Raw genomic sequence first — 24,398 nt, forward strand, 5'->3', positions numbered from 1 at the left:
TTTTTATAACCAGATAAGTGAAATCCAATTCCTGTACTTTCAGATACTAAAATAATTATTTTTAGTCCTTTGTTTATAACTTATGTTGAAAGTAGGTGTCAGTGTAATGAGCGGCTATATGGTGGCCAGAAAATTCTAAGAAAAGATCATGGTCTTCACAGATAGGCATTCTTGAATGTTTGTGAATTTCATGTACTTAGGGGTTGATGTCAAAATTTAAAAGAATAGATTATTAGTGTTAAAAATGATTTTAAATGAGTATCTAAAGTAACTGCCTTTCCAGTAAGTATTTATTACATTACAGGGCTCACAATAATAGGATTATATATATAAAAGAACCAATAACTATTACACCCAGGCCACTTTGTGATAATTGATTTTTTTGAGAACCAATTAACTGTTATGCCCAAGCCACTGTGTAGTACAGTTGACTGTTTTTGCATTAACCCATGTTTTATTCATAGTTTGTTGAGTTTCCTGAGAATACTTTCTGTGCAGCAGGAGCTGTATCTCAGTAACGTTGCAGGATTGCGTGCCGATTTGTTCCTTCTGTGGTTTTCAGAATAGAAACACTGCAAACTCGGTTTTTTAAATGGAGGTGGTTAATGAATTTGTGAAGTTAGTGCTTAAATCTTTAAAGGATAAAAACATCAGGGACTGCAGCTCAGCTTCCTCATGTAGTTGTGTTCCATTCCAGGGCGGGGCAGAAGCAGGTTTGCAGGTGTGAGTATGCGAGTTTATATTGTGTCGTTTATTAATTATTGTATTATTTTCCACACGAACAGCTGTAAACCTACTTTTGCCTACCCTGTATAATAAAATTCTTTATGTCAACAGTTATCTTCAAAATAATCTAACATCTCCAGATAAAAGAAATACTTTTCTGTGTATTATATAGTATAGTAACTCTTCACTTAATTGTTCTTATATATATATATATATATATATATATATATATTGATTTCATTGTGCCTACTGTTATTTTCAGAGGCCATTCAGGAAGGGAAATCATAAAGGTTACGTTGCACAAGGTGTGTGTGGGTATGTGAATGTGTGTGAGCTTAGAGTAAGGAAGAAAGTGTGAAAACACAGTATTGTAACAGGCTTCCTTCAGGTTTGAGTCTACTAGGAAGCCAGCTCGAGTAATTGTGTGTTTTTGCTTTTCACGTTTTGGGAAGGAAAAATAAAGTCCAAACTTGGAGCAGTTTGTAAAACAGTGATTTTTTTTTTATTTTAATTCATGCTCTCACTATAGGCCTTTTTTGGATTGGAGACTACATTAGCTTTATTCTCAGGTCCTTCATCAGTTGATTTAGTGATTTAAATTCCGCACACTGAGTTGTGAATAGTTTGCTGAAGTGGACTTTAGTCCATGTGCGTGCGCTGTCTTCTGTCGGGCGGAACCACTGTTCTCCGGCTTCACCCAGGCCTGTGAGTGTGACCCAGTAGACTCGGAACTGGGAGCTGCGTTGTGTCTGGGAGTGAATAATGTAGACACGGCGGTTTCTCCTCTCTCCCTGTAAGTGGGGTTGAAACACTCGACAGCATTATGTGAATAAACACCTCTCCTTTTCAGACGTAACCAGTTACTTTTGTCTGAGTCCCGTTATCATTAGTTGTGTTCCGAGAGCAAATGACCCCGGGAGCGGGGCCGCGTCCCTGCAATAAACAGGTTCCCTCGGCGAGTGCACACCCTGGCCGGCATCTGCCCTGCCTCCCCCTCACCGTCCCCAGTGTTGGACTCGTGTGTCACTGTAAATGAGTGAGCCTTTCTTGATGAGTGGTCCTTTTTTTGTTTTTACAAGAAACTATTTTTAAAAAGAGAATCGGTACATTGACGTTGCTGTTGAGCCAGTGTCTCTCCAAGAATCACTGAGAAATTTTTATTAAAGTTGAAAGATTAGCTAGTTAATTTGAGCATGTAAGTCTTTTAAAAACACTGTGTGAGAGTTGTTTTTATTTAGAAGATTGCTCTTAATCTGCGGACATTGCTCTTCGAGGTTGCCGTCACTGATTCCACTTTGTTTTCTTCACGCAGATGACAGTCGGACGGCAAGCCAGCTGGACGACTTCCAGGAATGCTTGTCCAAGTTCACCCGGTATAACTCGGTGCGCCCTTTGGCCACCCTGTCGTACGCCAGTGATCTGTATAACGGTTCCAGCATCGTCTCCAGGTGAGTACCGGGCAGCCTCCTGACCGTTTCCTTTCGCAGGTGTATCTGGGGCCCGGTGGGATTCAAGCAGCAGTTATGGCTAAGCGCCCGTGGTCTTGGCCGTGGTCTGAAGCCAGGTTGCCCACCAGTTTTTAGTTCTGAGGCCAGTTTTGAGCCTCTCCAGCCCTCAGCCTCTTCGCCTCTGCAATAGGATGATGAATAGCAGCCACCTGGTAGGGTCACGGCCGTGGTCTTGCGATGTCTTTGCTTTGGTGACCAGGTTTGCGCTCCTAATAAGTGCTTATTCTTCTTCAGTTTTCTGGACACATCGGTAAATAATTGGTATGGTTTTTTCCTTATATCTTGTCAAATTCTCTAACAAAGGAACCTCAGCCGTGAGCTTTCTCTGAGGGAGGATTTTTAAATACAAATTCAGTTTTTAATATATGGAGGGCTAACCAGGTATTCATTTCTTCTTGATTGAGCATTAGTTTTCATCTGTCTTTCAAGGAATTTGTTCATTTCACTTAGGGTATTGAATTTTTTTGCATGTAAGTGTTTATAATATTCCTCTATTATCCTTTTACTATCTTTAAATTCTATAACGTTCCCTTTTTCATCCCTGGTATTAGAAGTGTGTTTCCCCCACCCCCTTAGAAGTTTATCAGTTTTATTGTCTTCTTGAAGAATCAGCTCTCCGTTTGTTGGTATTCTGTATTTCTCTGTTCTCTGTTCCATTGATTTCTATTCTTATTTCCTTTTTTTTTCTTTCCTTGCTTTCTTTAGGTTTAATTTGCCTTTATATTTTTAGTTTCTTAGGAATCAAACCGAGTTGAATTCTTTCATCTCTCTTGTCGATAAGTTACGTTATACATTTTCTTTCTTGTATATAATGTATGTTATACATTTTATACAAGTACTGCATTAGCTACAGGTATTGATGTGGTATCTGTTTTTTACTCCAAAATTTTTTTATTGTGGTGAAATGCACATAGTGTAAAATTTACTATCTCAACAAGTTACCATTGAGTGGTATTAAAACATACCTTAATGTCGTGCTGCTGTCGCTGCCGTCAGTACCCTCACAGCAAGCCCCCCACGTGATCAGTCCCCAGTACCTGACCCGTGAAAGCGGAAGTCAGGACTGTCTGAGTGGCAGCTCCTCGTTGCCCCGCCCACTGGCCTGGCAACCCCCCTTCTGCTTTCTGTGGGTCTGACTCTGACAGCCCCGGGCATCTCGTTTAAGTGTGATCAGGCAGCGTTTTTAACGATGTTTCTCAAAGAAAGACTTCAGTATTCAGAGCTGCTTAGGGCAGGTGAAGACTAGTAGGTGGCACCAAAGGGAAATGGCATTCAGACAGTCGAGGGGACTTAGAAACTTCCACAGACCAGTGGTTTTTTTGCTTTTCCTGATTTCTCACAGACACATCATTGGTAATAAGTTTATTTTAAAGACGTTTAATTCTTTTCAAAATAGGACATTTAACGAAGAATTTTGCAGGGGATGAGGGATGAGACACGTCAGAGATGACAACTGTTGAATTTGGTGTATTCATAATATTGTAAAAGGAATTATTCTTACTGTAAAATTGCAAGAAATATAGCTACCCTTGGTCATCAATTGCCTTGAGAATCTCACTGAGAGAAAAAGCTGAACCAGAAACTGCTTTTAAAAATTAAAGTTTTTCTTCTTTTTCTTATGGGTAATTTTGGGTTACTTAACGCTGCATGTCCACTAGGCGGCAGCACTTGTTTGCTGGGCTGGCGTCTCAGCTGATCAGATGACAGGCAGGTGTGGGGTCAGTGCTTATGGCGACCTTACAGTGGCCGACCTCACGGAGCGCTCGTCTCCCACAGCAGCAGTGCCGGTTCTGCACGTTGTCTCACATTAGGTGTTGGGTGGCCACCAGAGAGGGATGGTTTTAGAGCACAGCTTAAGCTTTGAACACTTAGTAGCAATGGCTGTTTCTTCAATTCTTGGATCGAATTTCACTTACCAAGATTATGTTCAATATTAATATACACTCTATATATAGTGTAGACATTTTAACAGTTTTGCTTATGTTCTCCCAAATTTTTGCAGTAGAATCACATCAGACATTAGGAAAATCACAAGAAGAAAATGCTTACGTATTGTGGCATGCACTGCTGCCAGATCAGGCACTGCACTGTCGATGCGATGTTTGACTACGGTTTTTGAGACGCCACTGTGTTTTACGTGGCATGCAAGTGTCTCACTGACTCATCTAACCTTTGTGCAAACCCTGTGGAGTACAGCATCGGTGTTCATGTCATTCTACACATGAGCAGTCGGGGGAAGGAGAGGTTTTCTGACTCGTCTGAGGGTGACACAGTGCTAGTAAAGGGCAGAACTAAGGCTCAGACTCCGGTGCTCCGGCTCTCCAATTAGTTCCGTGAGTCCCTTCCGGATCTGTTAAAGCCTCCAGAGAAGTTTCGGAAAACGCTTACTTGTGGGACACCCAGAAGAAGAAAAAGAACTAATTCTTCTGAGTTTCTGATACGTTGTACCCCTGTTACTACCATCTTGTCTGGCTTGGCTTTAATAATGAACATTTGGGGGAAGGGGTTTAATCTAATGTAGATACTATAGTATTCAGATGCCATTTCTTGCCATAGTTTGAAAATATTTAAATTAGACTTTTTCTTGTAGTAGGCAGTTATAAAGGAGCATTTTCTTCATTAACTTTAAGTTTAAAATGACAGGCACTGTTGATCTAGATTTAGGGGAACTTCTAATACATTTTTTATTACAGAATCCTGTGAGTATGGGTTTTTATTCGTACTTAAAAACAGCTCCCCAGGTAATTATTGACTTGTTTCCCAAGGAATAAGTATGCTTCTTAGGATCGCTAGCGTCCATTTCTTTCTGTCAGGTCTTTCTGTTACGGGGCTGTCCAGGGTTAGTGGGCAGTGCGAGGGTCAGGAGTACAGACTTTCCTCTCAGAATTGCGCCCAGCGCCAGTCCTTTAAAGCGGTCATTTAAAACACGGCTCCAGACTTGAAGCCTCACCCGGGAGGGGGTCTTATCTGCCTCCTTCCCTGCTGCTTCCCATGTCCGGCACACAGTAGGTGCTCAGTGGTAAACAGTTGTTGAATGAACGGAAAACTCTTGCTGCTTCAGGGGAGTCTGGAGCAGGAGGGTCCTGGATCTGCTGTTACACAGTTGCTGGCTGATGGGTATTTCTTTCAAGAAAGTATCCATGTACAGTTGTAAATCACCAGTGACACGTAACAGAAATAGATTGCTTACAACTTAATGTTCATTGAGAAGTCCAAGACTGGCAGAAAGTGTTGAGACTCCTATTCTCGTGACAATTGAAGCGACAGGCTAAAGGTCAAACACAGTCAAGCTTAAGCTTTGGAAGATGCTCCATCTTTTCACTCTCCTATAGCCTCCACCCTGAAACTTCCCTTTTCTCATCTCAGTTTCTTTTGTTTTTCCTGTGTATTTCCCTTTGCCCTTGCTTAGGCTGAAGCCTGTCAGTAGTATGGTGTGAAACCACAAGCTTAAATCATTTTCACCTACTCCCACAAAGAGAGAATCAGTTGCGTTAGCATTTTAGAGTTCAGTAGACTCGTGAGGGTTTGTCGCTGATCAGAACACAAAATAGATGCCTACAGCAGAGGCTGAGAATTAGAATGAGTTTCTCAACCTAATGACGCTCTGCAAGTAATCAAAGTAGAAGAGGAATTTAGAACGGGCCTGCTGGTTATCCAAGAGAGAGGAAAGGAGACTAATGGCCGAAAGCCGCAGTTGAAGGCTAACATGAGGAAGATCCCTGCAGTCAGCAACGTGCAGAGGTAGACCAGGAAGGGTGTCCTGTTTCGGGGGCGGGGGGGCTCCTGCCACATGCCCTGGGCTGCCAGGGGAGGCTCTGCCCATCCTGGACCCTGCGTTGGAAGAAGTGGGTTGGGAAATCATTACTTGTATCTTACTTGTTTTTATTAATCTCTCTTAAATGTATGTATAGTCTACATTTATTTCAATGTTCAGTATGAGAAGTTTTTGGGGTCCTTATTTAGAAGTTCGGTGATGGTTTTGTGGCCAGAAATATGCTGTAGAGACTTAAGTCTTGTTGTATCAATTGGCCTGTGATGAAATTGGTTTCATTATATGTTGCTCTGTTTCAAGTTGCAGTTTCCAAGAACCCATTGATGTTAATTGAGGACTTACTGTGTCTGCTGTTATGGAGAATGGATGTGAGAGAAGCCAGAGCGGAAGTGGGGCGATCCGAGTGTGGGTGGTGTGGAACTTGTCCTGGCAGTGCGTGACGATGGCCCGTGGGCTAGGGTGAGACCCGTGGGGCCTGGTCGAGGGAGTATTTCAGAAATGTGCAGGGTTGGGGTAGACAAAACTTGATGATGGTGGATCTTGCCCTTGGGGGAGAGGAATATCTCTTCCAAGGGTTTGGTCTGAGCAGCTGAGAAGAAACATATGGGTGTCATTTACAGAGGGAGGACAGTGGAGGAAGAGCAGGTTTAAAGGCAGTGGGGCACAGGGGGGAAATGCATTTTGTATAACAAGCAATATTTATTTCCTTGTCAACACTACTACGGATGTCCCCCATTTTCTTCCTTTTGCCCCCCACCACCCAACAAGCAAGATTTCTTACAGTTGTCTTGAACTTAACTGCAGAAGCAGGTATGTTTTTAGTTAATTTGTTTAGCTTTCATTTTGTTTCTGTTTCAGCCAAGCTGGTTACTGTTTATCATTTTTGTTTACATTTTATAATTAAAGCAGCTGAAATATTGTTTTGGGAAATAAGAGATCGTCTATTTTGGATAAGATCTGAAAAGCTCTCTAAAAACTTATTTTCACTTGAGTTATTCCATATGTTCCAGAGCCTAATGATGTTTACGCTCGGGAACAGACCCCAGTGAATCTGTGCAGGATTGGGGACCAAGGGCTCATCTTTTGGAAGCGCTTAGACCCCACGTCTCAGTTACGCGGGAGTGCTTGTGTAGTTTTTAAAGGCAACTGTTTGTCCTTTTTCCCTTTCATCAAAATTTACTAGAAGTAATATTATTCTTTATGCTTCTTGGTCAGTATTTCTATTAAAATCTTATCGTTCCAATCTATAAAGAGCCTCAGTGTCTTGGGATATTACAGAGTAATACCACACAGGTCCTTCATAGCCCGGTATATTAAGAACAAAACAAACCAGAATATAAGAAAGTAGTGGTGGCGAAGTCAAAACAAAAAGTGAATTTTTTAGGATGAAAGTAAAGAATGAGGTAATACAGCTAAATAATAACCCTTGTTGAAAAAAGAGAGTTGTGGAATGGGGTAGTGACAGAAAAATAATAGACTTACATCATTAAATCAATCCTTTTGCCACGGAGCATTTTTATTTATGTCAGTTTTCTCCTTGCAGTGTGTTTGGACTGTCGTTTTGGTGAGTGAGTGTTTAAGCTTTTGTGCGTTAAGAGCTGTAGTTTGGTAACGGCGTGTCACCTTTCACTAGTGCAGCCTTGGGGTGCTGTTGACGGGTTAGCGTGTGTGTTTGCAGGAAAGGTACGCAGGGATAATACTACTGGTGCTCCCACGAAGGTCCTGCGTTACGAATAGGATTGCAGTCCCAGTGACTGTGTCCTTTCCCAGACCCAGGAGCATTTTTTCCTCCGGTGGCAGGAGGCTGTGGGGACAGGAGGCGTGGGGACAGAGGAGGAGCTGGCATCGGTTTAGTTCCGCTGCATTGGGATCCACAGGACAGCCGCCGAGATGGCCGTTCAGTGGAGGTGGCTGCACCGATAAATCCGCTGCGCTGCTGCGCGGCCGCATGGTGTCGGAGGGAACGCGTGCTGAATTGGTCTATAATCAGTGACACTTAATGAAATTCCTTTAACATTTTTATAAATAAGGAGGATTTAAAACTAACGAAAAGTTTTCATCGCACCGTGTTTTTATGGGAACTGTTTGCAATGTGTACCTATCCCCACGGAGCCGCCTACTGCGTCGCTCACTGACCTTGCCTGCTCTGTGAGACTGGCACGGCGGCCCCTGGAGTGTGCCCTGCGGGTGTTCGCGTGCCGTCGTGAACGCGTGGTGTGTGCACAGCGTGCAGCTAGCGTGCCGTCCCAGCCCCTGACACCACGCTGGCCAGCTTTGGGCAAAGTACTTCACCTCCAGTCCTCAGTTTTCTCTTGTGTGAAAGGTGGATAAAAATAATACGTGTCTCACGGGATTATTCTGAGAATTAAATGAGTTACCACATGCAGTGGTTACAGTTAGTAGTCGGTGAATTGTAGCTGTTACTACATGATTAGTTCCAGATCAGTGGGAATTCTCACGTATTCTCTAGCCTTGTGGCTAAGCTGAACTCACTGACACATAATGTATGTGATGATTTGTTTTATTTTTAATTCCTCTAGGTCGCTTAGGTTTCTTGCTGGTTATGTAACAACTTTGTTGAGGATACGAATTAAGTTCTGTGAAAGTGAATAAGGTGTACTTTGCTTTGAAGTAGCTTATTTAAGAACTCGTATAAAAAGTCAGAGGGGTGCATTCCTAAGTAACTACTAAAAGCAAGATTTTGTGTTTTTCCCTTGTTTATGGTATAAGGACCCTGAGTCGGGGGTCAGTAAGTCTGAGACCACATTTGGGAGGTTAGGAGTGGATTGGGGAAATGTAACAATAATTTAATGATTCCATTTCATGTGCATTTTATCCCTTTCACCTCCCCCCCCGCCACCAGCTGCTCCAGTAATTTCTTTTGGATACCAATTTATTTATAAAAGTGATATTAAATACGGTGAAATGCTGTTATCCCCACAAAACAGTAGGAAGGGGAACATAGCGGGAATTTATGAAAAAGATTCATTGGTAACTCTCTTTTCACTTGTTTTTAATATTGCAAATCATTAAATCTTTCCTTTATGGTTACTGAACCTGAAATGGAAAACAAGTTTCCGGGGACAGAGGAACCATCTGTCCACGGAATGTGCAGCTGCTGCCCCTTGCCACCACTCCTAGTTTGCCACGCCCGGGGGGTGACCTAACCTGGGCACGGGGCCCCGCCCAGCACAGTTTGAGGGCCTTTCTAGTCAGTCTCTTATCCCTGCAAACAGAATCCCTTCAGAAGGAGAAAAAAACAAATTCTGAGAAGTTGCCATTGTAAACGTCCCAAGGCCAGGTAAGTAGCCCTACTGACCAAGTGTACGCTTCTCTCCTTAGTATTGAGTTCGACCGGGATTGTGACTATTTCGCAATCGCTGGGGTTACAAAGAAGATCAAAGTGTATGAATATGGCACAGTTATTCAGGATGCGGTGGACATTCACTACCCTGAAAATGAAATGACCTGCAACTCTAAAATCAGGTATTTAACATTGTTTTCTTCGCATGACGCAGTGTGCGTGCAACAGTTGGTGCCGGTAATTAATGTATTTCGCTGTGTGTGATGTGCTCCCATGTATGATGCGCTTCCATGTATGATGTGCACCCACGCTTTGGGTCCAGACTTTCAGGGAAAAAAACCTTTCATTTTAATTTGTTGATTTCATTATTCATTTACTTATATTTAGACACTTGTATTTTGTATTATCATATTTCAAGGTATTATTTTGCATATAGATGTCATTATTGCTTTCTAGAGTTACACTTAACACATAAGCCTAAATAAAAGAATTAAAAACATATGGATATAGAATTAGTACTACCCATGTATAATGTGCATCCTTATTTGCCCTCAAATATTTGGGCAAAAAAGTGCATGTTATACACGGCAAAATACGGTAGTATGAGTTTATTTTACTTTTCTGTGTGAATCCTTCTTTATGGTGAACAGTATTATTGCCTACAGAGGACTCATCAGAATGTCTTTTTTTATAGATATTGGATGCTTTCCCCCTGTGGTTATCATTTTTCAGTTTGTCAAATGAAAGCTATTTTTCTTTCCCGAAATCAAATGAAAGATCTGTGTTGCAGGTGGCCTTTCATGAGGCATGGAAAAAGGATTGCTGTGGCCTGGGAACAGGGTCTGAAGTCAGTAATTTTTCCCTGACATGCACATCTCTAAATATTATAATTGTTTACAGTTTAGGAAATCTTTTTACAAGAATATTCTGCTTCTTTTCATTGAGAGCATAATATTTAAATTTCATGTCCTAAGGGTTAGAGTTCAAGGGTTAGATTTCATAGTGAGTACAGGGAAATACTACATTTTGAACAGTACTCACACTTGGGATGCCGTTTAAAGTCCAGGGACTGGGTGCTGTTTGTGATTTGCAACCCCAGAATCTTAGAGGAATCCTACAATCTGCATTTTTAAAATAAGCTTCCTAAGTCGGCTTCATGGACACTGGCTTAAAAGGAGCGATGTAAGAAAATCATCTAACAGTGAATTGTTCCGAACTCTGAACATTTCCCAGTCGTCCTTGTACCTTTCTCATCTGAGTGAATGACACACAGAGAGAGTGTGTGTGTGTGTGTGTGTGTGTGTTTAAGTGTTAATGTGTCAGGTATTACGGTCTTTATATGATTTGTTATAGCTTTCCTTTGTGTGTTCTGATTCATTCATGGAAATGGTAGATTTCATAATTTGTGAGCTGCTCATTTATCAGGGGCGCTTACCATTAAAAACCCATTATAGTTTCTGTCCTAAGTGGAAAGAATGTGACATGCAGGAGACACAACTTTACTGAATACTTCTTATGTGGTGTGCATTGTCCTAGGCAGACCTATGAGTTAATTACCTTTATTGCTCTATTTTGTACATAAGGAAGCTAAAGCACAGAGAAGTTAATGAACTTGCTTCAGCTTAGCCAGCTCGTCTCCCGAGGAGCCCGGCTTCAGACCGAGGTGGTTTGGTTCGAGAGTATAGGCTTTTAACCATTTCCTGCTCCTTGTTTGTAGAACGGAGCCCATAAGAGCAATGCCCATTCATAAGATTGTGCTTTAAGTAAAGCCACATACTACATGGCCCATATCAAGAATTCATAGTGAATGTTACTGTATTGAAATTGTGGATTGGAAGGTTTACCCCTTCTGTCTGGCCACATGGGAAAATGTGGCAGGACTTCAGGCACCTTGGGGTGAATGGAAGATGCTTTTCAAGGCAGGGCACTGTGGGCCTGGGACTGAGAGAGCCTGCACGTGAGCTCGCCCAAAACCGGCCTGGGGCAGCGGTGAAAGGAAAGTGAGTTCCCAGAGCCCAGCTTGTCGGTGCAGAGCTGGAATTTGAGCTCGGGTCTGTCTAAATCCAATTTAGCTTTTAACTGTTCCATATAATTTCACCCAGAAATTCAAGTAAATACATTTAAACATGCAAATTAATTCATCCAATCTCTGAAATTCAGCATGAATGCAGCTAGTAGGGAGCAAAAGATTTTATTATGTTCATATGCTTGGAAGTCATCTAGGTTAATTGCTTTCAAAGTGGCTTCCTTAATGTGCTATATGCTTTAGTAATTGCACGATTCACATCTGTGTCTCAACAAAAACACACATTTTCAGTTGTTGCATTCTTAATTTTGGTGCGCTTGAGAATAGCAGAAAGCATAAATGTTAAAAGTCTAATTCTTGCTGTTAAATGCTTTTAATCGGAATTTCAGTCATAAGATTCTGTTGGTTAAGGTTTTTTTGGATGTGAAGTGAAACTCAATTTAAACTAGTTTATTGGCTTTTGTGGTTGGGCACACCTGGATTCACGGGCCTAAACAACCGGATTCAGTCTCTCTCATCCTGCCCCAGCATGCTTTGTGCCCCTCGGCCTCTGTTGTCTTCACCCCTCGGCATACTTGTTTCCAGGCATCAAAGGCAGCCAATGGCAGCCTGAGGCTCGTATCCATCTCCCAGGCAGCGACAGAGTGAAAAGTGGTACCACCGGTTATTACTTGGTGGTTTCAGTAGAAGAATCTGGGGATTAATTGATATGTTTCTTTCTAGAACATTTCAAAAGGGTTCTAATCTTTCTAGACACATCAAAATCCTTTGTCCATTATTATGTGTTTTTACATAAAGTGAGACTTAAATATATGTGTTTCGTTTAGCTGTATCAGTTGGAGTAGTTACCATAAGAACCTGTTAGCAAGCAGTGACTATGAAGGCACCGTCATCCTATGGGATGGATTCACAGGACAGAGGTCAAAGGTCTATCAGGTAAATAAGGATACTATTATTTGTTTTAAGAGATACATTTTTGCTTTCTTCTTAATTGTAAAGCTTCATATGCTTTATAATTAATAATTTAAAGTCACTATTTAGCATTTTTTATACCTATGTAAAATTAAATAATACTTTCTGAAGCATCTTCCCAAACTTTTGCATTTGCAGAATGTATCCAATTTTAGTAAATATATATGATACATATAATGTTTGGAACTACTTCATGTTTCTTTTGTTTTGGTAGCCTATTCTCTTTCCCCCCCACCATCGCAGTAAACTGATGTCAAGTGGTTTTTGTATTGTTTTGTTATGCTTTCTTGCTTTATTTATTTTAAGATCTGTGTTCTCTCTGAGACTCCTTTGTCTTCCTTCTGCACCCAGGAGCATGAGAAGAGGTGTTGGAGCGTTGACTTTAATTTGATGGACCCTAAACTCTTGGCCTCCGGTTCTGATGATGCAAAAGGTACTATTTGAGTCACCTTTTCTTCCCCCCACATCTCCTTCATTCTCTTTACTGTCAGAGATGCAGGTATTTATTGGGACTTACACTTACAGTAAGGACTTTGTGCTTACTGATTGTTCAAAAAATAACCTGAACCCCAAAATCTACATCTCTTTTGGAACGAAAGAAAAATGAATATATTGCATCTTCATTATAACCTTTGCCCGATTCATGCCAGATGGTGACATTTTCGTAACCAGTTTCTTTATATATACACCATTGAATAAACTTTTTTTCCTGAAACATTCAGACATCTTTGCATTCTGAATTATATTGAATTATGGTGTTTGTTAATTCCGTTATGCAACCAGGATCGTGACCTGTATCCCGAAAATACATTTCCCATGTGATTCTGGTGTCTGGTAAGGCATTTTCGTTAAAAATGACATGGTGGTCGCTCTAGTGCCTTCCAGGTCAGCCGCCCACCTTTCTGCTCGTGCTGTCAGGTCTGACCGGCTCTGACCGCCAGCCTTCCGCTCCCTAGTCATTGCAAGTCTCTGCGGAGGTCACTGTGATGGACTTAGTTACGGGCTTTAGTTGTGGAATGAGGTTACCTCTTACTGTACATTGAACATCTGTGTTGCTTTCTGACCTGAAAACTAGGCTCTCTTGGTTTCAGTTCATTGTTCTATTACCAAGTTGTTCTGTTTAAACGTTTTCGGTCCCAGTAAACCAGAGTGCTTCAGCACAAAAACACAGCTGTAGCAGTAGGCACACTTGCTAGGGAACAGAAGCATTTGCTCGTGTATTGTTTATTCCTTTTGTGTGTCTCACTGTCCTTTCTTCTTAGTGAAGCTGTGGTCCACCAACCTGGACAACTCGGTGGCGAGCATCGAGGCGAAGGCCAACGTGTGCTGTGTTAAATTCAGCCCCTCCTCCAGGTACCACTTGGCTTTCGGCTGTGCAGGTAAAAACTGCAGGCAGATGTGTCTGCTTTTGCTGTTGGTTGAGTGTCACATGTAAGATAAAAGGGGATTTTAAAAAAAAATACCTCAGTTACTTGTTGAGTGCCTATGATGCCCAAATTACCCACCTAGGGACAGTGAACAAAGCACATAAAGTCTTCTGTCATGGAGTGCTTGCCAACACAGTGAGTGCTCATGAAAAGTTTACTATCACAATAATAGCAAAGAACCCCGGCTGGTGTGGCTCAGTGGATTCAGTGCCGGCCTGCAAACCGAAAGGTCACTGGTTCGATTCCCAGTCAGGGCACATGCCTGGGTTGCGGGCCAGATCTCCAATTTGCGGTGGGCAGGAGGCAGCTGATCGGTGTGTCTCTCGTACACTGATGTTTCTCTTCTCTTCTTTCTCCCTCCCTTCCTCCCCCTTTTTCTAAAAGTAAATAAATAAAATCTTTAAAAATATATTAGCAGAGAAATTTTTGCTAAAGAATTTTTTTTAACTAGGATGATAATTCTTTCAAACTATAGTGACTTATTTTGGGGCGTTGAAATGGGGGTTAAAGTCAGAGCAGGCCTTACGAAGCCAGTAGTCCCTGCCTTTTACTCACTGCTTTTCACAGCACCTGGCACTAAAACACACCTTTAGTTGTAAGAAAAAGCTTTACTAGCAGAACGCAAAGACTGTTGTTGATCCGTCTTCACTTAGAATTGAAACATTTTTAAAAATACAGACTATTACCTAAATGTTTCTTTTAAACTATGAAACGTCATTCTAATCGTACTGTTTATTTTACCGCCGAGAGCAGTACAAAGTCATAATCATGAGGTTGCTTATTAAATACCATTTGTAACAATGAATTTGACACTGGGAATGGGCTGTACATTGTGAAACATGGCTTCCGGAATGATGAGAAATAGATAATCGGTGTACACACTGCACACGAATTACCTTTTGACTTCCTGCTGCGCAGATGCTGCGGGCCCTGCGTGGGTAGCTGTGGTTGTGCGATTCTCAGCTGCCCGCCCGCCCGCGACTCCATTTACATCCTGCATGTCTGTGTCGATCGATGAATCTCGTTCTCTCTGTGCTTTCACTTCGTTATCTTGCTCTTTTCTCCTTTTGTCATAAAATAGTGCCGAGTTGATCTTTTTTGTTGTTGATTATTTTCCTTTTGTTTTATTTTTTACTGGAGTTTACACCTTGAAAAGTTTCCCAAAGTAAACTAAAAACTCACAAGCATTTCTATTAAAATATCAAATCCTAAGTTATAGTACCCTTGAAAATAATAGATCAGGAATTTAAGACTACCTTCTTGTGATTAATATTGAAAAAAAGCTTTAAATTTTATTTTAAATCATTTAAAATCTATTCCTAAGTCCTGAGGTTATCCGAAACATGCCTTTACCAAAAGAGAGGATCGCATGTTTAACATGAGGGTGAAGGTGTTTATTAATTGTCTGTTATTTGTTTAAGAAGGACCTATTCTTCTTGTGTAGGAAAAGGTACAAGAAAATTATCTTTTCTCCAATTTATCTTCTTTAAAGCCAGTTTGGAAGAGCATTATAAGACTAAAGTAAATGGAACTCCTAGCCATCTGTGGTTTTGATAAAATATCAGAGTTGCTTGCATGCTGACCTGAACCATCTTGCAATTTTTAAAATTCTAATTAGTATAAATATGGGTATTTTAAAGTGTTCCCTTTAAAATAATAATAGTTCTCCAGCCCAGGAATTAGTGATGGAAATCAAAGATAAAATCACTATTACTCTTATTGAGGAGTGGCATTTATGCTAATACATATTCACCGGGAAGGAGTAACATTACTAGAACAAACAGGAATTCTGAAATACTCTATTTAACACTGCTATTGATAAACGTTTTTAGTTTTGGTTACTGTGAATTGTTGCTCTCAGCAAACTGAATCAGGTCACACACTTACACACCGCTTGTTTCCCCATTTTCAGTACGTTCCAGTTTTTGTGATTTGGCATTTGATGATAACTCTTAGGCTTCAAAAGAAAGAAATAACCTTTTCGGGGTTTTTGTTGGTGATTATTAATCTATTTTTAAATACTAGCACTGTATTACTTCCCCCACTCGAACTCTTCCAGCGGCTTCTCCTTGCCTGGAGAAGGAAAAGGTGTTTTGCGTTCTGCCCCGGGCGCCCCACGATCAGCTTCAGTGTTCCCTCCGCACCTCTCGTGGTGTTTCCCTGCGCCGTTTTCACTCGGCGGAATTCTTATAGAGCTTCATCTTCTGTGAAGGGTTGTTGATTCTCAGTAAAGCTGTCTGAGGCTATCTTACGTATGCAGCTTTAAAAAAATTTGTCCACATTGAAATTGTGTTTACTTACACAAATAGTCTAAGACTGTGTCCTCATTCTCAGCTTTCGTTATGCTACAGATAAAGCTTCGGGTCCCGTGATCAAACACTATTAAACTATCTCCTCAAAGGTACTGCTGTTAATAGTTGTACAGGTATGTTTCCGCAGGTAGACAGTATTTCTTGAGGAGGAAGCCAACAAGTATTTTTCTTTATTTAGAACTAGACATATATTGTAAATCAGGGTGGATTTGAAAGATGAACATTTACACTACATAAAACACACAAACTTAGGCTATTTTCAGACCTTTGAAGCCTATTTCTGGACTACCGTCTACGCTCCTCCCTGCTCCCCCGACATCCCTGTCACCAAAATACAATGAATTCCTTCCAACTTGAGAACCTGGTGTTTAGTTTAAGGAGCTATGAAATCTAATTTCATTCATGTTACAGAGTTACTGTGGAGAAGCTGGGGCAAGGTAGACATGCAGCTGCTCAGGGTGACTTCTACTCTGTTTTCCTGTCTTGTCTGAGTAATGGGAGACACTTGCGGTTTGCTGGGTTTATAAATCGGCCTTGGCTTTTATACAGCGGTTGCCAGTGGGAAGTCCTTTCTTTCACATTTAAATAAATTGAATGTCTGCATATATCTTTAATAAATCTTGATTCATGTTGTAACTAACACCCACGAATATGCATTTCAGTTATCTATACTTACATAGATAATAGGAGGAAATGACTATCAAAGACATTTTATTTTCAAGTTTCCAAGTAACTTGAGTAAAGGAAATGGCATGCATAAAGCCAGTATTCAAGAAACAAATTAGTCTACTACTTTGTCATAAATAAAATATACTTTTTATAATGCTAAAATCTAAAAACAACTTTGAAGCACCCAGTAAATCTTTCACTTATTTATGTGCCTTGCCTTTCAGCCCGTAATTAGCCCACTAGCTAGACCTTTAAAAAATGGGCTTCACAAGAAATTTTATGTTTGTATTAAATTCAGAGATATTTTTACATCAGATATCTTTTACTACAGAAATAATCATTATTCATTTTTGAAACTAAATTGAATAATCAGTACAAACACTTGGGAAGTATGAAGTACATGATAAAATTTCAAGTGACACCATTAAAATAATAGAACCAAAGAACAAAATCCAAACTTGTAATTTGGTTAAGGGGCGGGGAGAGTAAAATATTTGACCAATCCAAAAGCAAGCAAGAAAGGAAAGGAACGGGGAAGCATAGAAAACTCAGGATAATTAAAAAAATAAAAGCTCATTTGATAGAAATTCAAATATATCTAATGACTCATAAATGGAAATGGGTTAATGGGTCCAAATAAAAGGCAAGGATTAACAGACTAGTTAAAATGTTCAAAACGCAATACTGCGCTCTTTGTAAGAGGTACACGTGAAACAAGGATATGGAAAAGTACATGGAACAGCCTTGTTTTGGCGGAGAAGTAGGCGGCTGACAGCGACTGTGTCGCCTCGGAGTCAGCTGGGGTGCGAAAGTGACGCTGCAGTTCTGCTCATGGAACACCCCACCCCACGCCCACGTGAGCAGCACAGGGTGAGAGCGTGCCTCTTCGTGCTCTCGTAGCAGGGGTGCCTTCAGTCACAGAAACTAGAGGCTGTAAGTGAAGGGTAGATAAGTTTGGCTGTTATAAAATTTAAGACCTTTGTTCATCAAATAATACCTGAAAGAAATAATATTTTAAAGTCATTATCTGGGGGGAAATACTTACAACACATGTACGGCTAAGTATTACTATTCAGAATACGGGAAGAACTCTCCAGGTAGTTAAGAACATGACAGGTGTACTCTAGCCGCGCCACTCAGAGTGCAGTCCGCCCAGTGGGAGAAACGGAGAGTCAAGAAATGAATCCAAACCCCTCTTGTGTTGCCGGTAGGAATGTGAAATGGTTCAGTCAACAGTTTGTCGGTTTTCTTTAAAAGTTAAACACAAAATTATCGCATTTCCCAGTAATTACACTTTCATAGGTCCCTACCCAAGACCTGAGTGTGTGTCCACACAAAGACTTCGATGCGACTGTTCATAGCGGCATTAGCAATGACAGTAAAAAAGGAAACCGATACCTCACTGGTAGGTGCCCAGACGAAGTGTGGTAGATCCATCCAGGGGGTGTCTGTGAGCAAGAAAAAGGAGTGACCTGCCGACACATGTTAAAACGTGGGCGAACTTCAGAAAGCACGTGCAGTGTAAGGAACCGCACAGGGGAGCCGCCGTGGCACGGGTTCCACCACACAGGCTGGCCAGGCGAGCCATATGGCACACAGGTGGATGCAGTGATTGCCCAGCGCAGTGAACAGGCGTGTGGGGTCTCGGTGGAGGAGGAAAATGTTCGTTAAGTTAAGTGAACGTCATGAATCTCATACTTACAGTTTTTATTATATGCACAGTGTCTCTCACGAGAGTGTATTTTACAAAGCAAATGTGGGAAGTCAAATTATATAGCATTATGTTTAGCCAGAAGCCCAAAATATTAAATCGTCTTTTAATAAAGCCATCAAAATTTGGAGACTCATTTTTTTTTTAAGATTTTATTTATTTATTTTTTAGAGAGGGAACGGAGGAAGAGAGGGAGAGAAACATCAGTGTGCGGTTGCTGGTGGTCGTGGCCTGCAACCCAGGCATGTGCTCTAACTGGGAATCAAACCTGTGACACTTGGGTTCGCAGCCCACGCTCAATCCACTGAGCTATGCCAGCCAGGGTGGAGACTCATTTTTAAACTTCCAGTTACTTGAGCCCCCACTGCTCTGTTTCTGGACCAGGATCATCGGAAATGTGTGTGCGTTTACATTTTGTGATGCAGCCGTATTTTCCTGGGTTGGGGGTGGGGGGCCATTATATCTTTATTATCTTTGAAAAGAAGTCATGGCCCTTAATTTTCTGGCTACTACAGGTTGACATTGACTGTGAAATATTTGAGAAAAACACCCAAACCGGTTAACATTAGCCTGGCTTTCCATTTCTCCATTTACCACATTTTTCTCTGTTCTGTTTTGTTTTATTTTGTTTTAGATCACTGTGTCCACTACTATGACCTTCGTAACACTAAGCAGCCCATCATGGTGTTCAAAGGGCACCGGAAAGCAGTCTCTTACGCCAAGTTCGTGAGCGGCGAGGAAATTGTGTCTGCGTGAGTATTACTCTCCTCAGAGGTTGAACTTGACACGGAGCTCTGTCCTCCTTTACCGTTTTCACGACGTCACCGTGGGCGTTTATAGAGGGTGACACTGTGGTGTATGCACCTTTTCTTACGTAGTAGTTTCTATAACTTGTCTAATTAAAGTATGTGCGTATTCTGATCTGTATCACTCTGATGTGTTATGTGTGAATAAAATCCTGATTACACTAATTTTTAATGTCATCCCCTTAAATGTTTGAACTCCGACTGAATTTCAGACACCGTTTTTCCCTTAAGTGAGAAACAACATAGCTGAAGGGATAGAATGAGAAGCGTTTCATTTAAGTCAGCTCTAGTATTGCTTTTGGTGTTAAGTAATATTTGCTTGACTTTCACGATTCCATGTTTCTTGACCCCCCTGTGCTTTCATGGTGAGTTTTATGTGTGTTTTGAAGAGAACTTGCCAACCGTGAGTGCTTATACCCAACAAATAGAAACTTCTGGCCTAGGGAGTCATAGCATTACAGCTTTTAGTTGTCGTTTGTTTTGTTTAAAGGTCACAGGATGTCGACCAGGTAAATCAGTCTCCGTGGCCAGAATACTGCAGGCGACGCCTTTCTGCCGGCAGCGGCCGCCCCTGCTTCCCGCAGGCTGTTTCGTGCGCTAGAAAACCCTGTTCTTAACTCCTCTCTCCTTCTTCTCCTCCAGCTAAACGATACATTATCTTTTTTTCACTTAATTTCATATCTCTTTTAGGAGATTATTAATGCCAGGTCCTCATACCTGGCATTCCCCACCACATCCGCCTTCGTGCTGGTCGCCCTAGATACGAACTTGGTGATTCGCACTGAGTTTCGGGAAAGGGAACCAGAGAAAGCAGGAGCTGAGCTGCACGAAGGGAGGTAGTGTAGGCGACTAACTAGTTCACAAGTCCAAACTCAGTGGTGATCCGTCGAAAAGTACCTTCGCATTAGGAGTGATAACAGGCAGTAAACAATTAAAATTTTATTCAGATTTAAATATGGCAAATATATTTTCCTTTAATTTCAGATTTATAAATGTTGAATCCATTTATTTCAACTAGGTAAAGTATACACATAATTAATTGTATATACTGGAAATCTCAGTTGACCTTATTAATGTGGATATGTCTGTATTTTAACCAATTTTTTTGTTCTTCTTAGTTTTTATAAATCAAGGTGATTTTTCTCTTGGACAAGAGAGAATGTTGAAGTTTAGAGGTACTTAGAACAAAATCATTCACAAGTATATTTGGAAATACTAAGAAGTAAGATTAAAACATACATGTTGCTGTAACCTCTGAATTCTTGGCCAATTATAAAATATATATATATATATATATATATAAATATTCAGAGCAATACTGTTAAGCCCAAAAAATTTTAATATAAATACCTAAGAACAGATGTTATGTTGAAAAATGATAAGCAATAGAGAAATACTTCAAGAGTCTGGGGTGCGGCCTCTGAGATACGACCCGTTCAGTCCCGGCTCTGCTGATCAGCAGCTCTGGAACCTCGCCAGTGCCCTCGGCCTTCTCATTCTCGGTCTGTGTCTCATCTCTGAGTGGAGTAAATAACAGCACTGATTTTGTGGTGCATCTTTAAATAAAATAATGTGTGTAAAACAGTTATGGTGCTTTATTGTATGAATGTTAGAGTAAGAAAAGATGATTTATTACAGTCATTCGTAAAGATACAGAAATGATTTATTTTACAGAAAAAATATAACACAAATTACTGAATGGAGAAGCAATTTACAAAATAATATGTATGGTATGACCCAGTTTTTGTAACAAAAAGAGAAAAACAAAGCATGTAGCTTTATTTAAGTCCCTAGACTGTCTCTATATGATAGACTTATCAGTGATTTTCATATTCAATTCTTTTTTTGGTAAACAACTACTTTTGCATATTATTTCAGTAAGACGAACTACTCACGTAGACCATTCAACCATTTGCAGGGGTACCCAACCTCTCGGGGTCTCTGGGCCACACTGGGAGAAGAGTTGCTTGGGCCACACATTAAATACATTGTGACATGTAATCACAGAATCTCGTGATGTTTTAAGTAAAGGTGTGACTTTGTGTTGGGCCGCACTCACAGCCATCCTGGGCTGCATGCCGCCTGTGGGGGCAGGTTGGACACCCCGATTCCACCCGTGAGGGTAGAACTGAGCTGTGAAAATAGTTTATATCAGTGCACCAATACCACTGAAGAGTTGAAAAGTGAACCAAGCAAGTGAAACAATTACATTCGTGAAATTAGAACAACTCCCAATAGACCTTTCTCATTTGATGGTTACCAATGACTAATGTTTAGTAATGCCCAGGCACTAGTGAAAGCAGTTTTTAAATGATTCAGTTTTCAAAATATTTTATCATAAGACTCTTCTGATTCTATAAGGTGGAATCATTACATTCCACGTTTAACTGATGAGTGAAACTTAAACCAGAGAGGTCGCATAACGTCCCCAAGGTCAGAAACGAATCAGGGGCACACCGAGCATTCGGACTCAGTCTTGGCCATCTTTCGCGCTCTCATCCACCACACTGGACCGCCTCTGATGAGTGGTGCCGAGTGTCATGCCGTGAAACCTTAAATGCTCTGACCTTCTGTGTGTGCCTCAGCTCAACGGACAGCCAGCTGAAGCTGTGGAATGTGGGGAAGCCGTACTGTCTCCGCTCCTTCAAGGGCCACATCAACGAGAAGAACTTCGTAGGCCTCGCTTCCAACGGAGATTACATAGCCTGCGGTGAGGAAAACCAGCTCTTCCCAGACTCCTTCCCAGGCACCTGTCGCTGACATAGCCTCCAGGGGACTCGCCCACCACGCCAGGACACGACCCGCGCCCTTGGAGGGCAGCGCGCTGAGCTCCCTTGGGTCGCACTGCACTGGTCCTTCCCTTCCCGGCTGCACACTGACAAACCCTGGCCCCACGCCCTCGGGGGGGGGGGGGGGGCTGGCATGTATGATTTAGTCGTTCTCCACTGTAACACAGTTTTTATACACGCTCTGTGAAAGACAGGAAAACTGTCTGCTAGCACCCTAACTGAGGAGACGTTACTTGTCCCCTCGAGCTGGATACTCGTTTTCCCCTACAGAGTGGTCTCTTCTCAAAGCAGTCTGTCTGGGTAGTCTTGGTCTGCTGTTCTGGGGCTTTTTGTTGTTGAGAATTTAGACATTTTTAAGTCAGAAGTAGAAAAATCAAATTTAGTATTGTTCAAATGCTGTCATGTATCTAACGCCTGAACATAGGAACTGTCATCAGTCCCTTCAATGACTCGGCCGTCATTGAGTAAGCCCAGCCAGAACAAGCCTCTGCGTAATTATTACTTCTCACAGACTGCTCAGAAACACGGGTTTCTAGGCCACTCACTAACAGAGTAGTGCCTTGACTGGGGAATGAGAAATAAGTTTTGTAGGTTATTAAAATGTACCTTTATAGGTACGATAACTTTGTTTTTTCTCTCTAGATGAAATCATTCTAAGTATAATTAAAGATTCATGTAATAGCAACAATTTTTTATTTTTCTCTAGACCTTTCCTAGAAATGATTTTTGTATGGTAATTTCACCCTGAAGTTACCAATATTATTATATCATTTAACAGTGATTATTTCTTTAGATTAGTAGGGTATAAATAGCTTTTCTCTGTGAATTCTTGTCTGACATGATTCTCAAGAAATCCTGGGCTCTGGTCTTTCCAGCTGAACCATAAAAGGTGATGAGCCTTTGAGGTTAAACACTGAGGGATAAATTACCTTATGAATGTGCTGTCCTAATCCTGAGTTGTCTCGTTCTAAAAAAGTACTGTTTTATTTTTCAGGGAGTGAGAACAACTCTCTTTACCTGTACTATAAAGGACTTTCTAAGACTTTGCTAACGTTTAAGTTTGACACGGTCAAAAGCGTCCTGGACAAAGACCGGAAAGAAGACGACACGAACGAATTCGTCAGCGCCGTGTGCTGGAGGGCGCTGCCCGACGGGGTGAGTGTCCGGCGGTGTGCTCGCTCACCGCGGCGTCTTACGTGATGCTTTATGTTTGTGTGTGCACGGGTGAGTTCTAAAGTTTGACATATAATGGACGTGTGACGTGCATTTTCTTTTTCGCTCAGCCTTGTGTCCCTTGTATCTCGGGAGTCGTTGAAATGTCACTCATGGAGCAGCAGTGTGCTGGCGCGATGTTTCTCCCGGGCACCCAGAGCACCGTGTATGCCTCTGGTGCCGCCACTGTCACACGGCCCCCCCTGCCCCCCACCCACCCAGTCTCTCCTGTGCAACTGGAGCTTCTCCAGCGTGTACTCTGCTGCTTGTTTCCTCCACGATCACACGCAGCGTGTGCTCAGTGAGCATGCAGCTGAACCCGATACTGCAGTTAGGAGGAAGTTGTTTTGGTGTAGATAAAGGGGAGTGGTCTTTATAGACAACTCATTAAATATTATTTCCGGCCAAATTGTTCTCTACAAAATAAAATTACACAGGAACATTTAAACATTTAATTTCTCAACAAGAAAGTTGTACTTCTCGGTTGCAAAAAAATGTTTTCTCAAACTTGTCACTTATTCATGCACTTTAAATTACAAGCTTTGTAATAAGTTATAATGAAGAAATAATTTATTTTGATTTTCATAATCATTATTCTTTAATGTCATCTTTTTACAGATAGTTTTTTAGGTGCTTGCTTGGCTGGTTTTATTTTTGACGCAAAAAAATTCTTGTTGATGGGTACTTTAAGATACCTGAGCTCCAGGTACAGTTTCACTTTAATAAGACACAGTCCACTGATGCCTTATTTAAAGTTCTCTTTCTCGGTTTCTAGTTCTGGTAATGACAGACTAAGTGATGTGGACCAGTCCTCCCTTAAGTAGAACTAGCAGAGCTGGGCCAAGTGTATGTATTATAAAAAAGAAAAATCTGCGTGAAGAAACGGGAAAGTCAACAAGATAGAGAAGCATTCCCCTGCCTGGGAATGTGGGCCTGACCGTTGGGGAGACTGGTCGCCGGGGAGCACGCGCCAGGGGTTGAGGGCGCTCACGGAGGCTTCCGAGAGAGAGAGGCTCGCGGACCGCTGTCTCGCGCCCACCTCCGTACTGGCTCGCTCTTTCGGCCCAGGCTCCCAGGGGCTGCAGCCTGGGGTGAACCAGTGGAAGATACGCCCGTACAGAAACTGCAGCTCAGCTTCAAATCACATCAGTCCCGTAGCTACAG

The 24,398-nt window shown here is 41.6% G+C and overlaps 1 protein-coding gene across 4 annotated transcripts in view; it reads left to right on the top strand.

Moving 5' to 3' along the window:
- The window catches only part of COP1 (COP1 E3 ubiquitin ligase), an 86,189-nt gene extending 62,964 nt beyond the window's left edge, over positions 1-23,225 (top strand). For all 4 annotated transcript variants that reach the window (XM_036015802.1, XM_028531025.2, XM_036015801.1 and 1 more), the window contains 8 exons: positions 2,039-2,174; positions 9,349-9,492; positions 12,164-12,272; positions 12,660-12,741; positions 13,571-13,687; positions 19,062-19,179; positions 21,819-21,943; positions 23,017-23,225. In XM_036015802.1, coding sequence (XP_035871695.1) covers positions 2,039-2,174; positions 9,349-9,492; positions 12,164-12,272; positions 12,660-12,741; positions 13,571-13,687; positions 19,062-19,179; positions 21,819-21,943; positions 23,017-23,222 — 1,037 coding nt within the window. In that variant the 3' untranslated portion in view covers positions 23,223-23,225. The remainder of the gene's footprint in view (positions 1-2,038; positions 2,175-9,348; positions 9,493-12,163; positions 12,273-12,659; positions 12,742-13,570; positions 13,688-19,061; positions 19,180-21,818; positions 21,944-23,016) is intronic.
- Positions 23,226-24,398: the final 1,173 nt, after the last annotated feature.

The sequence above is a fragment of the Phyllostomus discolor genome, chromosome 14 (genome assembly GCF_004126475.2).
Source record: "Phyllostomus discolor isolate MPI-MPIP mPhyDis1 chromosome 14, mPhyDis1.pri.v3, whole genome shotgun sequence".
NCBI lineage: Eukaryota > Metazoa > Chordata > Mammalia > Chiroptera > Phyllostomidae > Phyllostomus > Phyllostomus discolor.